The sequence below is a fragment of the Trichoplusia ni genome, chromosome 5 (assembly GCF_003590095.1).
Source record: "Trichoplusia ni isolate ovarian cell line Hi5 chromosome 5, tn1, whole genome shotgun sequence".
NCBI classification, from domain to species: domain Eukaryota; kingdom Metazoa; phylum Arthropoda; class Insecta; order Lepidoptera; family Noctuidae; genus Trichoplusia; species Trichoplusia ni.
Window position 1 is genome coordinate 1,518,958 of NC_039482.1, and position 18,293 is coordinate 1,537,250.

Sequence of the window (18,293 nt, forward strand, 5' to 3'; positions counted from 1 at the left end):
CATATTATCGGGTCTTAAACTTATTCAAGTAATACGATTTTAGTGAATTAAATTTTATCATAATGAAATACGTGGTTAGTGATCAACACGCATTGTAGACGTAGTGTTTGAAAACGGTACAATATTAGCATATATTATGGAACCTTCCATTGCTATAAAATAATTATAAACAGTAACTTAAATTATAGGTACACACTTTTGCAGTATTAATTGTGAAAATATTAATTTTCCACGTAAACAAAGTTAATCTAGAGTACATTTAACAGTTTAAGCTGCACCAAAACGGCCGCTAAGCTTACACATCAGTATCGTATTAATGCCACAGAATATCTCAAATGGTGCATGAATTGGGTTAATAGCTGAATTAACATCAATAAATTAATAATCACCCAAACATTTCATCGATGTTCACTGGCCATTCTCAATGTCATCGAAAGCTCGTGTGTGTTTCAACCAAAATTTATTTCCATGAACCAGTCACAGAAGAGCATTATAAAATACTCTCATCATATTTTATGACGTGGAACACTTGGCTACGAGCCACAGCACCTTCTTCAAACATCCATAATTCTACATTCGCCGCTTCATTTGGCATTTACACTCAAATAAAATTCTCTATCTCCATACTTTATCTGCTTACAATAATACCATTAAAATCTACCCTTGATAAACTATATATCTCACAATGAGTAAATAATAGCTCAATTGTGGAGTAAACAGTTAAGCCCGCTTGCCTTCAACCCTCAAGGGAAGGAAAGGTTACATTTTATTTATTACAAGATAAGCTCGCAACTCTCCCGGGACAAAAGTTTTTAGTTTTCCGGGACATAAAGTACCCTATGAGCTAATCCAGGGTACGCTCTCCTATATTAATGTTCATCGGAATACGTGCAACCTTCACAGTTACCTTACGCCAAACGCAGACCATTGAAAATGATCAATCAGTGTTGCTACGTGCTACGAAATTTCGTAGCACAAAGCAGGTTGCGCTACACCAAACTATATAGAACTAAATCTAAATAGCTAAAATTTGATTTGTCCTATGTCACAAGGCTTAGAATATATTTTTAACGTAGGTTATTGTTCGACAGTGTAGCCTTACCGCAATACATTTTCGTTTCAGTGGGGTATTTCGTAGCATGGAGTGAAGGGTACTTGTTCTTGACATGATTTTTATGTTTTTTTTAGGACGACGGCGGCAACCGGCGTGAAATAAGGGACCAGCCTTTTTCACGCCTTTAGCCCCGTATTCTTACATGAAGTACGTTGTCGATCCACAGAGGATGAGTAGACATGATACTTTATGCAAAATAATAAAATGATCAGTTTGTTTTGGAAATTTCAGTACAGCAAGTATTTTTTTTAGATATAGCCGTCAATAGCAGATGATATTTTAAAATCTACAGCTAGATTAAACAAAACTCTTGTATTAATTAATTATGCCAAGTACAATTATAACAATACAATCTTGGTAATTGGATTGTTTTTATTCAGACAAGCGAATAAACTGAATACGAAAACGAAGGCATGTTAATAATAGAAATCAGCAACACAGATATACATACTTACGAGGCTAATTATTAATTTATCTCTTAAAACAAACATAAACATTAATATAAACAAGAAAGGCGACATGTAGAAATCACAAGCCAGTGTAAAAACACTAAAGAAAAAAGTTTGCGGGTACTAGTCGGCTACAACCGCTTCAAACCGGTTCAACAAAGAGCTGAAATTAAATTTACGTGGCGCAAAGAAAAAACTAGTTACAAGAGGAAATTGGCGGAGACAGTGACAAATTGTTCCCGCAAGAGGACGCTGTTGCCATCCCTCTTACTCGTAAACAACCGCATATGTGGCATCCCGCTCTAACTGTATGAACATGCGGTGCTGTAACATGAATGTACCGGAATAATTGTGGGCTTTTTTGGTAAATATACGAAATACACAAACGTGGCCTTAGCATCCGATTTTAAACAGCAATTTTGCAAAGTACACACAATTTTAACGGCCCGCAATAAACAGGGACGTGAACGTTACAAAAGCAATAATTATAAAAACAAAAATATACGCAACATTTTGCACCGGAAATGCGGCACTGTTAAATATTTGTTTCAGTCGAGGGAACTAAAATAAGGATTATGAAATAGAATACACATTTTTATATATAGTTTTGTGCTAATCATAAGCTTATAAAACCAAAAAAAAGTGTAGTTTTAACACTAGATACTACAACTACTTCGTAAAACTGAAAACAATATTAAATCCATATTTACTTTCTGCCTACAGCATAAACCATTTTGAAATAAATCCTCTAATTCACAAGAGCCTTGCCAACTCATACCCACATAGTTATTTTAAAGTTCAGCCCGTGTTTTGCAAACAAAATGAAGGTCTATCTTTTATGCCAGCCAAAAGCTGGAAAATTATTATATGATGATGAATTTTAATACCATTTTACTGTATGATTTAGGACTCCTGAATAGTACAAAAAAGAGTCAATTTGCGACAGAAAAATACTGTGTAGAGTTTTAACAACTGATATGTGTGTTATTTTAAAAATATTTTGTAAAGCGAATGAGAACTTATAATGTATTTTTAGCACAATAAAAATTAAAAACCAAAAGAAAATAATTAAGCAACCTGCTAAAACACACACGTCATTCTCATTAAACTCTACATCTGGTAAATTCCTACTGAAAGTGCTCAGACACAGAGTTTGAGTACAAAATAATTATCTTTCAAGGGAGCAAGGAAGTAGCCAAAGTGAACAATGAATTGTAAACGTGTGTAATGCGCTGAGAACAGCGTTAGTTAGTAACACCTGTCGCGCTGAACAGGAACTATGTGTACAGAATAAAAACAACAGAAAGTCCGCTCTACACGAGGCTATTGAAAAAGTAGGCTCTACATTTGTGCCAGTATAACTAGATGAGTGGGTTACTTAATTTATGTAAGTAACATATCATGAAATGAGTGTTTTTTTAGAGACGAAAGAGAAAATAGCTCATTTGAAAAAATGGAGTTGCTGATGACAATAAAAGCAATAAGTAAAGGCATGAAATCTCTAGTAAATTCAAAAATATATGATAAGGAATTTTTATAACACTGTTAGTAAGAGATCGTTCGTGCTAATTCAAATTTAAAACAAAATCACACTAGGATTACATCTATATTTACTTACTTACTAATATATAAAGCTGAAGAGTTTGTTTGTTTGAACGCGCTAATCTCAGGAACTACTGGTCCAAATTGAAAAATTCTTTTTGTGTTGAATATACCATTCATCGAGGAAGGCTTTAGGCTATAAACCATCATGCTGCGACTAATAGGAGCGAAGATACAATGGAAAATGTGAAAAAAACAGGGAAATGATAAATCATTACATATCTTCTACACACGGGGACGAAGTCGCGGGCAACAGCTAGTTACTTATATAGGCTATTTTTAAATTTAATAATATGTAGTTGAACTTCTAAAGTAATTGTAGTACGAACCGTTTCGGAGCTCTACACTAATCTACCGCTAAGCAATCACCAGGATGAATGACATTGTGTATCTTAGTTCAGTTAATATAATGTGAAATTTAAATTAAGCGTCAATTTTGGACAAAAACTCGATCTGAAATTTGTAATTTTAGTTAAGCGACTTTAGTAATTCCTTTGAAACTTAGATACATATACGAGTGTATAGAATAGACACTATCATTAGTATCAAACAAAATATTAAAATTTTATATCATAGACATATCCTTTATCAAAAGAACTTCAATTAAACAATTCAATTTCTAATCGAAGACCAAATGGGTATCATGATGATAGGTTAAATGATTATCGCAATAAACCAGGAGAGCCATCTTGACTAATCGTTAATGTCGAAATGTAGATGGAAATTGAACTATTGTTAATTAGCGACTTGCAACAGATTGTGAGACTGAAGCAGAGCTCGTCGAGCGTCACTTTGGCACAAAACCTTACACGGCATGTCACCGTCACTATTGTAGATCTCGGCTCTCACACATTGGAATTTCCCATTATTTTGTCGCATATTTCAACAACGTGTCCCATTTGCGTAAGAGGCTTTGTTATGTTCTCGCCGTGTTTATTTCCCCTCAAGCATCTTTTGACATTAAATACTCATGATAAAATGGAATTTTCATGAAAATACTTTTACGTGATACCTACGTCGTGTAGTGGTTTGGTGAAGCCAAGAATATTCCAGGGAAATGGCTTGAACAAATAAGGTGGATAACGAAATTTTTTGCGATATTTCGTCGGTAGATCTTACACAGCTGATAGCAGCGTTTAACCAAAATTTAGGAAAATGATCAAAATTAGTAACGTCTATAATTATTGTCAGCTATTAACAAACATATGTAATTATCGTTCAATGGATGTAAATAACCATAGATTACGATCACATAAAGTTCAATTGGTGTAATCAGAGGAGTGAAACAAGAAGCAATCGAGCACGTCGACTTACGAGTGGCGCTGCGATAATCCGCCAACAAATTAATAGACTGCGATTCAATTAAAAGGTTAACGGGGCAAAATCTTAAATATCGAGCATAGTGGGTCGTTGGTTCGGGTGGAGAGTACTACACTGGCTTGCGAACTCAGCGCATATCTCGAGATCGGATTGGATCCCAGGTCACGCTAAGTGGCCAGAGTTTGTAATGTTAAGAAATTCTCGCCGGCTTCCAGAGACTATCATTTCATCCAACAATTTACTTAAAATCGTCGCATACAGATTATAATTTTCTCCTCAAGAACTCTACAAATGAAACTTCATTTAAACTTGATACAAATTAGAAAACAAATCCAGATTGATTAGAAAGTATTCAAATACTACTTGTGTATTAGCTTAAATTAAACGGAAAACTTGTTCGGTCCCGTTCAATAAAACTCGAATAAAAAACCAAAACAAAAGACACAATAAGAATATAAAATCAATGGAAAAGTCCAGAGAAGTTAGACAGTCGCTCCGTTTTTCTAACTTTGGAAATTGTCGGGGGCGAGAAATTCGTTCAAGTTCATTTTCTTTGCATTTGACCCTGAACAATGTAATGCCTTTTCTAAACAATATTTTCTTATTTGAACAAGTAAGAAATTTTCATACAAGTCGATGTCTATTGAATTCTGAGAATGTATTTTATTTTGTATGATTTTACTTTCGGATTTATGATAAAAGGTGAAAGGGTTAACCTCGAGCTTATATCGGATATACAATACATGTTTTAAACATAAATCATCTATCTTTCTATTACCACGCTGACAACTTTTTACACATGATCTATCTACTCAATAACATTCCAATAGTTGTTGCTGAATGACTATGCATTTCAGGATTTATTCAATTCTAAAATTAGAACAGTATCGTATTTGAAGAGAGAGGCACCATATTACATTTGTTGCGAGTACAATTAACGTAACACGGATCCCAAACACGTATCGAACACACGATCAGTGTTTCCGAAACTTCGTAAATTCTTTTACAAAAATCTCTGCTCAGTTCGACCCAATTAAAACGGCGAAAGAAACCCCCGTTTCATATAATTACAGGGAACAAAGCTAGCCTGTATAATTCACACGTATATAAGGATATTAGCCGAACGTTACTCAGCATTAACAGTTACAATTAAGTTTAATTTCACACCGTTGACGGTAACAATGCTGACGGGTAAGCGTAAACAAAACAGTTACAGCCCTAGAAGGTGTTTCGTACCATGGAAGAGAAATCTAGAAGGGTATGGCACTATTAAGAGCTGATGATCAACTTTAGTGCATAATCTCATAGGATTTTTACGTATTAAGAATGTAAAATATGAATGACACTAATTCCAGTACTATGATAAAGTAAAGGCACTTTACTTTATTATAGTACCATGGTTAGAACAATTCTGTTCTCGACTATCTTTAAGCAACAAGACTTCGTGACTATGAAATGTCAAATGTCATCACAAGTCGTTTTTCAAAAAATATAATCGTATATCTTGATTCAAGTTCATTTTTCATCTTATGAGGACAATGTAAAATACAAAAAATTGTCACTTCCCCGTAAACAGAGAAATTGGAGTTAAGTAGTTTTAGAAATTTATTTAAATAGCAAGATACTATAATCACAACAGTACCTTAGCACATGGAACATTTTGCATTATTAATTCGCTATTTCACATCCACTTGGGAATTGTTCGTCACATCACCGCGGCAAACTGTCTCGATTTTCCAAAGATTCGTTAGTAACCCAATAAACATATTCATATCGCAAGTTGCATACATTATCCCGTTACCAATTTTATGCACAAAATATTTACAGGGTTGAGAACCGCTTCATATTGAACAACATTTTGCACTCGATGAAGAATTGAATGAATATTTCTGATAAATTATTTTCATATTAACATTTTGTGGAACCACATACCGCAGTACAAACAGTCAAGTGATTTTAAATAAATAAACGATTAAATGATAAATTAATGTTAAAAATTATTCACTCAATTATTTACAAACAGATTTTTAAAATGATTTTATTTCCGATGAATGAATAAATGATTATATAAAGCTAACACGTGAAAATTCTTTAAGTTTAATCTATACAACGAACTTAAATTGTGAAGCGTAGACACATAACAGTAGTCCAAAGAGTACAATGTTTACAAGTACGTATAAAGGCAATCGCTCGCTCCCGCTCCGCTTAACAATGCACACATCACTCTTGTGTTAGCCAAGACGGGGTAATGAACTCAGCTGGATGTCTGTCAGAGTCGCAACACTCGCTACAGTCGGAGCCACATCATTAATTTCTACCTAATGTTCGGTCTGAAACGGCGAGGCGACGTAACCTACCACATTTTGTGGCGCATACTCGACGGTAAAATCCTGTCTGATGTGTGCTCTCGATTTTGGGTATCCGTCACAACTAAGCATCACGAAATTAGAGGGCAATGATAGACGAACCAAAATCAGCAAGCAAACAAATATTAATGGTAATTTTATAATAATACCTATTATTTCAACAACAGCCTCCTTCATTTTTGGATGACAGTTAACAAAAAAAACATGCTACCGACGAGTCATAAGTTGATAAGTCAAACTTGATAAAACTCTTAAGAGACCAAATGGCAGTAAACGAAAAAACAACAAACACTGTAAAGCCAGTCCGAAATGCTAAGGTACCAAACGTTTAAAAAAACCTCCATTACAATGAAAAGCCTTCCAGACTAGCTATCTAAGAAGCTCTAGCTCTTTCTAGATAAGAAAAAAATCTCTAAAAACTAACACAATTTACATAACACTCATCGCATACATCGTTAGTGTAACATCGTCATTAACAGCAGTAGCCGCAAAATATAATGATGTGGGTCTGTTTAATCTATCGTCCATCGAAGGGTATCGGCATACCATTTTATACTACATCAAAGATCACAGGACTAAAACAAGTGAGCGAAATATCTACATTAGGGATGTCGAGGCTTCGTAACTATATCCGAATGGTTGATATATCCGAAATAAAAGTATTACACGGAATGGATATTATATTTTTTGAATAAAAGTTGAGTTTAAAAAGAACACGTTATGATTTGCTATTGTCGATCAAGCCATCGGACAAATATTTCACTTAATGCATAACAGCCGCTTATGTCACTTAAACCAACTAAAATAATGAATAACTATACAAAAAAAAACAAACACGTAGCCCCAAATCAGTTCATGTCTGTTACCAAGATCGACGTAATATACGCATATCCGAATCCGTAACCGAATTCGATATAATAACATCCCTGCTTTGTGCCCTTCGTGAATTGAGCCAGAATCCTTTAAGTCACGCGTTAAACAACTAACCACATTGTGAAGATATTTCTGGACTGGATACAAGGTCCCAATGATCTTATAATGATCTTTACGCTATCGTGACAAACCGATACACGGAAGGATACAAATACTATTACAAATATACACGATAACACATGAACAACGTTATATTACTGTAATCATTTATAATTGGCCGAAAATGTGCAATAATATTATCTTTAATTTTAATAAAGTTATAATCTGTTATTCTTTGGGTTTAAATTTTTCTCGGTTTTCGTTCTAAATGTAAACAATTTATCTGAAAATTAAAAAGTAATCGAAAATTAAACTAAAAAAAATCATTAGAAAAAAAATTACACAAATTCCAACTTAATTTCGATGGCATAAAAGTTATATTCTAACAACAGACACAACGTTACTTAGGTATATTCATTTGCAAGGTCGACCCAATTCGTCGTTAATCGAAACAGTTGTTTACTACTCCATCACAAAGTTTAAAAACTTTGACTGGCTTCCTATCTAATCCTTAAAACTTGGATTGTTTACCTATTTTACGATTCAAGATGTTCCTAGTCCATCAAAAGAATCATTACCCGTTTAGTAAATCGATATTTTTATATCTAACCTAAAATACGAAAAGTTATGCAGTAAAAAAAAAATTGTTCAAAAAATCTAAGAAATGAATGAGCAATTTTTATGTTTCTTTCAAAATTGTGGTTCTACATGTAATGGCCATTATATTAATTCATGAAACCGGCACTTAATGTTATCGGAAGCTTACATTTCTGGTCCGAACCTTTTATAGAACGACGCAATTAATTTCAACCCTGTCGGCCATCAGGCAAACTCATAAAATGTGAAATAGTAAGACCATTTGGGTTAGTAGCGCACGGTTCTATTACAAATATTATAAGTCGGTGTTTGACTAATTGGAACGAATTATTTGTTAAGTACTTTTATTTTAGGTATTGCTTAAATTTTATAAATAAAAAAATATACTAAAACAAAACAGCACCATTTAAAATGCACTCAACACTAAAAGCAGTGAGCACAACAGACATTTTTATTTTTCATCGCATGAAACTTAAAAAACATAAAATCGACTACCTACACAGCGACGCCAAAAAGAAAGAAAATTGATTTAGTACGTGACCGTATTTTCCCTCTAACGTATTACCATACTACCTGCAATACTAAGTTACGTACATAACTACATTTCCTGTGACAAATTGATGCAGTTATCTATTTTTAAGCGAGAACGTTTGAAAGGGTAAAACAGGTAGTGGGCCACTAGGCGTATTAGTTACCAGTTACTCGTGCACTCAAGTCACTCACTCACAAATAAGCAAAAATCTATGAACGTTCACTTTACGCGACTAAGTCAATTAGGTGCGTCCTGTTTTGTGAAATGTTTACGTTGGAGCGTCAGTACTTACAGACGTCATTTGGTGATAGTTTGTTCACGTAAACACCAGCTTCGTTATTCAAATTATAATTGTAGGCAAATGCAGGCAACATACGAAATTATTGTGGTTTCATTTTACATACCTACTGCAGTAGGTAAACAATTAATACTTTTTAAAAGCTAATCAAATAAGTAACTTTTATAAGTGTTATTATTGTCACTACTCATTGAAAATATCGCCAGTTTATCTGAAGGGACTAAGTATTATATATGTAAGTGAAGTATCTCATGAACCATGATTGCTAGATTTTTTACAGATGTCGAATTTCTGTTTCCACGGTATGGTTGTTGCGGTTATAATGGATGGATGTCAATTTTTGACGCAAATTTATCGTTTAGTTTATTTATACGCAACCTCCAGTTATGCGAGTCGGCCACCCACTTGACCGCTTTTTTTCGTTTATTATGCTATAAAAGCTTCTTCAAATTTGATAAATTTCTATAGCAAACACTTTCATTAAAGTGGCTCGTTAAAATGAGAGAAACTTTAGTTTCTTTAATTCCCGCATGAATTATTTATGTGGGTGGGTCCGGCGATTATACGTCTCGCAGCAAGCAACGAATATTAATAACCACATTTTGTTTGACACATTTTGTCCGCATTTTAGATTTTAAACACAATTGCTGTTCAAACATTAAGCCATTTATAAATAAAATATTACAAGAAATAATGTATTAAATTCATTATAGCCTAATTAAAACGCTGTGGCCATATAACAACATCGTTACAGCTTTGTTTTGGCAAAGCTACACACAAGTAAACAATGTGCAAGCGCTCAGCGTTACAATGTCCATATTTCATGAAAACAATAAGCCTAGAAACCCTGGCATGGCCAACATTATCTCATAACATCGGCTAGATAATGCAGCCGTAAATAAAATATCTACTTATCATAATAAATAGATAGCTTTATGTACGGCACACATGCTCAGTCCCCGCACACATACAACCCATCTGAACGCTGCTTCATATGAGTCGCAAGCTAATGTTCAAAATAAGGTCCCACCCACATTTTTATTTAGCAGCGCAACACGTACGAGGTACGGACGTCGTTTCAGCTACCTACTGCGGTTCCGATGCGGTACCAACGGAAAATTTATGTACCACTGAGCGTGCAAGTCTAGTCTCCTTACCATGATACCCCATGTGAAACATTACCCGCGCGGTATTACAGCGGAACGCGCTCTCTACTGCGGCCTACACAGCGGAGGCTCGCAACGAGTCTTGTACACACGCCGCTTTGTAAACGAAACGACTGCGAATAAACAAACATTTTGATATACTTTTAATAGGAATAGGATCCTGGGGGGCGCTCCTCTCAAATATTAAATTTGGTAGGAATTTTAAATTAGGAGCATTAGGCGGGGCGTCGTTGTTGAATTAAATATTAATAATGCTATTCGAGCGAATTTGGCGGAAGGCTGTAAACAACGAATTTTTAATAGTTCGTCTCTTTTGCGTCTGACAATTAGTGTAATGAGGTGGTGAACATAGATTACCTCTGAGGAAGAGGCGTTGACGTCGGTACTCAACGACGTTACTTTAAAGCCATATGTAAAATATATATATATATATATATATATATATATACTCGTGAAGTGCTAGGATTACAAAAAAAAACATTATCTTAAAATGTTAATTAATTCGAGCTATTAATTAGATACGCAAATGATTAAATATGCGAAACACACTAGGTAATCCAACTAATACTATCCCGCGCCGCGTAATCATTTATCACGCAAACATTCCGTTCAAATATGCCAGCAGTTTTGACAAGTATTATCATGTTATAATTAAAATCACCTTGCGACGGCTCGCCTCATTTGTCTTTTTAATAAATTGTTTGTTTTACTCGCACCAGTTTCACGTAATTTGTTCTTGTGTAATTTATCACGTGTCCTCGCGATTCTGTGGATTAGGTGCACATCCCTCACACGCCTGTTTGTCAGATTAAGGCGAAACGCACCACCCGGCCTTAATAATCCAACTGGTAGCGACTTTGTTTTCCTTCAACTAACATGCTTTGAGAATAGAAACGTTGGGATCATTAATTTGAAATGAGAACCCTACCGTGTCATGTTTGGATAGAGTAGGTGTGTTTAAAACTGTTTCGAAGAGTTTTGTGTTGTTGCTGGTGCTAAGCTAATTATGGTTGATATTAAATATTTAGTTCTGAGCTCTTCCATTATTGTTTGCTATAATTCCTTTGAATCATAACACTGATAAAGGGTTTTTAAAACAAATTACAAAAAAAAACAACACCATGCACATAGTTTTACACGTTCTCTGAAAACGTAAATGGAACGAGGAAAACCATTCATTTGAATTGGCACATAGAAATAAACATGTAATCACAACATCGGCATTACAGTTATTCTGAGCAAGACTACATTTACCTGCTGCCTAAAGGAGCGCGCTTTCGAATATAAACGACAGGTTCGATATAAGAAAAAAAAACATTTATAAAATTAACCACTCCATACCATGTGCTTGAATAAAACAATAGGCAGACTCAAATATATCCAAATGTTTTGAGTAATTATGTAAGGATACGTAACGAAATTCCTATTTTCATCTTACATACAATTTCGTGTACAAAGGTTACTGTTTCATCCGTACAAGTAAGTATACAAATAGATTGTATTATTTCTAAGAATCACGAAACGATTGTGTCAACAATAGAGGAGAAATAACAAAAACAAACACACCAGCGGCACACATGTTAAAATAATGCCGTCCGCAAAACTGAATTTGAATTTTTCCCTTTGTGCTTCACCGGCGTCGCGTGGTATATTTTCGTTTTATTAAAAGCAAGAAAATAAACAAAAATGTAGGGTACTCGCCCTTACCTATTGCCCTACTGATATGAAAAATAATACATAAAACATCAAAAGCAATTACGTTGTTATACAACGATTTTAACTACAATTTAATAATAATAATTACGCAAAACATCTCAGCTTTTCTCATAAAGGAAAAATGTAATATAAGTTCATTTACTCGTTTGTTTCATTTTTTATAATGTGTTTGTAACTGTACATGTATTGCAAGAATAAATATATTATTTATTTAGTTAAATAGGTACATGAGGACAATTGTAGAGCTACTTAACTTGCTTGGCTTATTAAATTCAATACATTGTTATCGGGATTTCAAACAATCTTTTTCACTGTTTGTTTTATTTTTTGGGTAGGTTAGTGGGCGTAGACTTCCTACAAAGTCGAAGGGCTTTTAGAAATATTATTTGTTATTTTTTTATAATTCCGCTCTAGCCTGATGGCTCAATACCACAGATTTTTCCTTTCAAACGTATTTGTTTAACTCTGAAACTGGCATTTAATCAAAATGTCTATTTTAGTTTGTAAACCATAACGGATGATTTCAGGGTACAGAACTCCAAGGGCAAAACGTAACACTATTTAATTATTCTGTCTGTCGGTCCGTCTGCCTCTAGGGTGTATCTCAAGAAAGGTGTTAGGTAGTGAGAAGAAATTTTGATTTTACTATAATGAATTATACAAAAATGTTTTATCAATTTAACAGGTGACTTATTTGTATGTTATTTAAAGGATGTTTGCTTTGTGCTTTTTCTTATAAAACCCACTTTTTCCTAATCCCATTGTTATGGATCTTGTCTATAATTGGGTCATCATTATCCGATACTCTATCTAAAAATAAAACAATTTCCCAGCTAGGTTCGGGAAAAAACAGGGTATTATTTTCAGAGGTGATTATAGGATTATTTCATACAGTGGGGGGTAAAAGCAAACAAATCGGTGACCCTGAAGCATTGTTTACACAATCTGGGATAAAAATATAACATTACAGAGATGTCTGCCGGGGGCAGTCCTTGTTCCCCATGTAGCCTCGAGGTATCACAGGGAACACCGTACCTCATACGGTACGAGGTACTAGGGTGCGGGTCGTACCCTGGTAGAGCCATATCGCCCTAAGGGTTGCGGGGATCAAACAGTCGCACAAAACAATAACGTCTATCTAGGAATCTAATTGTCCGTCGGTCGTCACACGACTCGCACGCCTTGCTCACAGTCTTTGACAATAGGTCTTATTGTTTCCCCGTGTCAGTGGGATCTATTCAAATCGAGTGGAAACCTCTATTCCCAGGAAAACGGGAACCAATTTCTTGACTTCAATTGACTAAGCTAACGTTGGTTTATGCGATACTATTCAATTTATATTATATTGATGAAGTTTTATTCTTAGGTACTTAAAATTCTTATGACTTCATAGTAATTAATCTGCAATATCTGAGGACATAATGCGGCAGCCCAATGTCCTTGAATACACCCAAGTTGGACTGTACGTATCCAACGTATTTTATTGTTAATGTTGGCTATTTCGAAACAAATGCCTGGATTACGGCTGGCAATGCTGCAGTGAGATATCTAAGCTATGTCACTTAAGCAAATGTTTGCCACGAAACATTTTATCATCGCTTAATACTGTGATATTTCAGAATAGCTCTTTTATTTTTTGCCATTCTCATTTAGAAATATTTGGTGAAAATCCTTTTTTTTGTGCATTTCATAAAATTTGACACTAAACACTTCTAACTACTTCACATTATCAGCATGCTATACACAAATCACGTTATTATCTTGATTGATTTTTGTACGACATTAAGCTTATACTACTAAAACATTACACCTACATTAGCACAAAATTAAAGAACACACAAAATTGCCCAAAGCGGGTCCTTTCCTAATGCAACACCGAAACTCACATTAAGGAAGGAATGGTTACAATCCATATAGTTTAGCGACCGCGCGCCAGGCGCCCTCGGGCACACAAGACGAGCTACACACCCTAATTAAAGAATAACAAAGCAACAAACTCGAACGCCAACAAAACGAAACAATGAAATTCACAATTATTCATTATAATAATTAAGTGGAGTAAATACATCTCCCGAGCCGTGGAAATATTATGAATAACCCACGCTTTTTGCGGCTTTCTAAATATAAGACCTAACTAAAATATGTTCGTCAAAATTAAATGTCCTTGTCATCTTCGTGGCGTTAAATGAGTTCATAAATAAAAAGGCATTTACTAAACATAACATTTTTCTTTCAGCCGAAGTGGGAAGCTGTGAAGTACCACTTGGTATGGAAAATGGGATGATTTCTAACGAATCCTTGTCGGCCAGCTCCAGCTACGACCAGAGCGTATCGCCTCTCAGCTCACGGTGAGTACCTACCAGCTAATTTACATAGAGCTTTAAGGAGATACGATACGATCTGAAGACATTCTCGCCATAAAACAATTAACTCCCAATAGTCGCAGTTTAGAATGAACTCCGCCAATGTGTGTAAATCCAAAGCAAATAGCTTCTCGATCGATACAATGTATTTAGCTGCCCATTGTTAAACAACAATAAAGTGCTATGATACGGCCAAGTTGTTACAATAATTGTGAATCCCCCGGCCGCAAAACGCTCATACTTAGCTCAAACAATTAACAGAGGGACCCACATTCGGGCCTTAAGCCCGCATAAGCCCGAAGCGAGACAATAACGCGAAAACTCAACTCCTGTTTGAGAAATTCACTAACAGAAAATTAAATTTTCATATGAATTCGGAACGACCGTGATCCTACAAAAGCCTTTCGGGGCTTGACTCCCCAAAGATAACAAGATGTAAGTAGGGCCGGATGTGCCGAAGCCTTATCATCTGAGCCACTTTACATAGGGTCAGAGGCGATTTAGCAAATGCCACGTTAATTCAGCGCTTAGCTCGCTTTGTTCCCGCTATACCTACTGATGAGATCACACGAGATATTCAAATGAAACTACCACCAGACGCCGACCGCTTCCGTCCCAGAGTCGACGAACGAAACGGACAAATTTTTACTCTTCTCGATTAGAGTATTACGCCAATTAGATAAGGATAACCTAATAGTTAGCCAACACAGCCAAAATGGTTATTTATGCATTTTTCGGTCGGTTGAGCACTTAAACGTAGTCTAGTAAATCTTTCTTAAAATGACAAAAATATTCGCTCGGCTGTGCTTTATGTCCACTTGTTGCTCGCTTTGATCAATAGAAAGGCGCTGGGGAAGTTAACCGAGACAATTCTTTCACAGCATACGTACCGAGATAAAAGGTGGAGCTTGGTGCCCTAATGGACTGATATCACCTCGGAGCCGGCAGTTCCTGGAGATAGACCTCCGAGATGAGTACCTCATCACGGGGACCGAGTCTCAGGGCAGGTTCGCTAACTCCGTAGGAGTGGAATTTGTCGAAAGCTACTCGGTAGAGTACTGGCGAGTTGCTCTTAACCGCTGGGTCAAATACAAAGATTTTAACGGCAGCAGGGTAAGTAACTACTTCTAAATATACGATAAAGATTTTCCCTAAAAAAAGACAAGAAAAGCATTATTCTGGTAAACTGTGTTTATTCAATTTCTCTTGCTTAATATTATTTTAACTCCAATTAGTCTACGACATAATTTTTTACTTTACCTCTGGGGAGGTCGCGACTCAATCATTAAATTTACTTAGCAATTAGGCACAAATCACTGCCCTCAAAGTTTTCCTTTACACACTTCGGGTCACAGAAAGTTTGGCCCTCGCTTCTTAGATACAGAGCTCGAATTACATGAAATAAGTCCCACAGCTGCTTCTAAGATTACGTTCAAATCACTGCCTGAAAAGTTGCCTTAAAACGAAAGCAATACGTTCTTAAATATCGTTTTTGTTCAATTAGTCTTTTAGGTACATTTAATTTGGTTTTATAAATACTCGTGTTCGTAATTTTATGTACAATCGTGACTCAGTTCATGAACACAGTTGCTCAGATGAACCATTCGTAATTACAGACTCACAGCCGCAATAAAAATTGCCAACTCTACCAGTCAGTCTGTAAACAAACCGCTTTAGTGTTAAACATTTATCAATTTCCCTTGATAAACGGCCGTACATGGAATAAAATGTTAAAACAAAACATGTGGGCTTCCCGTGAAATGACAAAAGAAGATAAACGATTTCATTTTCTTTGTAGTGGCTACGTCGTATATACGAGCTTGTACTAAATATTTCCACAGAGATGGATCTCTTTTCCGTTTTGAAGTAAAGTGTTCATCCGTCCGTCAAGCTTGAATACCCCTTTCCCTGTTTTGTAAACATGGTTTATTTGTTAGAACAAATTGTATCTAAAACTCTTTTCGTACTACAATAATCAATGTATTTTTATAGGTACCATTATCTTTCAAAGGAATTTTGTCTAATGTGTTGAAACAAGTTTTTATTGTTGTTTAATTGCAGCTTATTCCCGGCAATGTTAATACGTACACACCAAAGAAAAGTATGTTGGAGGCACCATTTATAGCATCGAAAGTACGCTTTTTCCCATATGCAGCTCATCCTCGCACGGCTTGCATGAGAGTGGAGCTCTACGGTTGTCGTTGGAAACGTAGGTATAACAGGGATAAGGTTTATAATTGCTTGCGCGTCCCGGGATATGCAAAGCGATTAAGCCTTTGCAACTGCTTATCATTTTGTTACCTTGCGAATTGTATGTGCAAAGCGATGGAAGTCCGCCTGGAGGCGGTATATTTACACTATGCTATTTGTGCAGAGGATATAGTTGCGTACTCGGCGCCCAAAGGCGGAGACATGCAGGCCATGACCGGCGGCGCGCGCTTCGAGGACCTCGCCTACGACGGGACACCTCGAGAGGGACGCTTAATTAATGGCCTCGGTCAGATGACGGACTCCTTGGTAGGACCCAACGATTTTGAACTGCCGGATCAGTTAGACACAAGAGGTATGTTAATGTAGTACTAAATCTTCACTTTAGCGGACTGAACGATTTCGTGATTTCCAAATTCACATGCGATGAAAAATTGTTTGAAAAATAATGGAATATCAATTAAGCGCATTGATCGGTATAAAAAAAGTTAAATCATTTTAAATACCTATCAATCCATTTATAGAAGATTTTAATCAATTTCGAATCTTGTCCCAAGGATCCCGTTGGGTTGGTTGGAATAAGTCAATGTTGGTGGACGAAGAAGTGACCCTCACGTTCAACTTCAGCGAGCCGCGGTTGTTCTACCACGTGGACCTGCACACCAACAATATGTTCACCAAAGATGTCCAGGTGACTTGATCAGACTAGTCCCAGCCGAAGCGAATGCATGCGCGTTTACTTATATTTTGATGCACCTTTCTCTAAACAATTGTTTTCCCCCAATTTAAAATACTCTATACTGATTTTATAATGTACCTTAGTGTTGTGTTCCTTTTCCTTTGACAGTTTCTGCTAAAGTTCTGAGTCCGAATATGATATATAAAGCGATTTCTCTTTTTATTAGTTGTTCAAAGAGGCCGAAGTGTACTTCTCACTAGAAGGGGAACGCTGGCAAGAGGACTACGTGTCACACGAGCCGAAACAAGACAGAGTTTCTGAACACGCCCGCGTCGTGCACATAGACATGCAGAACCGCACCGCGAAGCACATCATGATCAAACTTCGCTTCCAACACGAGTGGATTCTTATCAGCGAGGTCTCATTCAAGTCCAGTAAGTATCCATACTATATCTCCATTTAATATTGAGTTAGCATTCCGCCCAAATTATGAATTCATTCCGATGAGTGTGTAAACGCGTTTATTCCATTCACGAATTCCCTCACTTAAATATAAATAAACGCAAACAACAGATAATTTGTTTTCATTTCACGAAGTCCGAATCAGCGCTCAATTCGCGAAATAGAGATCGCCCGAACTCACGGACAGGAATTTGAATCAGTTTATCGAATCAAATGTTTTGTTAAAGAAGTTTTGTTGCGATAAAAGTGAACGGGACACTTTCATAAATATAACTGTGCGATTTTTGGTGAGTGGGTACATAAAGGAGATCCCGAGGGTGCAGGAGGCCCAGGCACGCTAATAGATCCATTACTCCTCATCGAGCCTCCCTTATCTGTTCAGAGCACTCACAAGCCTGCGGCTATTTCACAAATTTTATCTTTCTCTAATTAATCCACAGCTCTTTTGA

At 36.1% G+C, this 18,293-nt stretch overlaps 1 protein-coding gene across 1 annotated transcript in view; it reads left to right on the forward strand.

The window, feature by feature from the left end:
- The window catches only part of LOC113493865 (discoidin domain-containing receptor 2-like), a 138,407-nt gene that overhangs the window by 81,150 nt on the left and 38,964 nt on the right, over nt 1-18,293 (forward strand). Inside the window, exons 5-10 of the mRNA XM_026871897.1 lie at nt 14,261-14,480; nt 15,377-15,608; nt 16,557-16,704; nt 16,870-17,058; nt 17,261-17,394; nt 17,609-17,816. Of these exons, the coding sequence (XP_026727698.1) occupies nt 14,261-14,480; nt 15,377-15,608; nt 16,557-16,704; nt 16,870-17,058; nt 17,261-17,394; nt 17,609-17,816 (1,131 nt within the window). The remainder of the gene's footprint in view (nt 1-14,260; nt 14,481-15,376; nt 15,609-16,556; nt 16,705-16,869; nt 17,059-17,260; nt 17,395-17,608; nt 17,817-18,293) is intronic.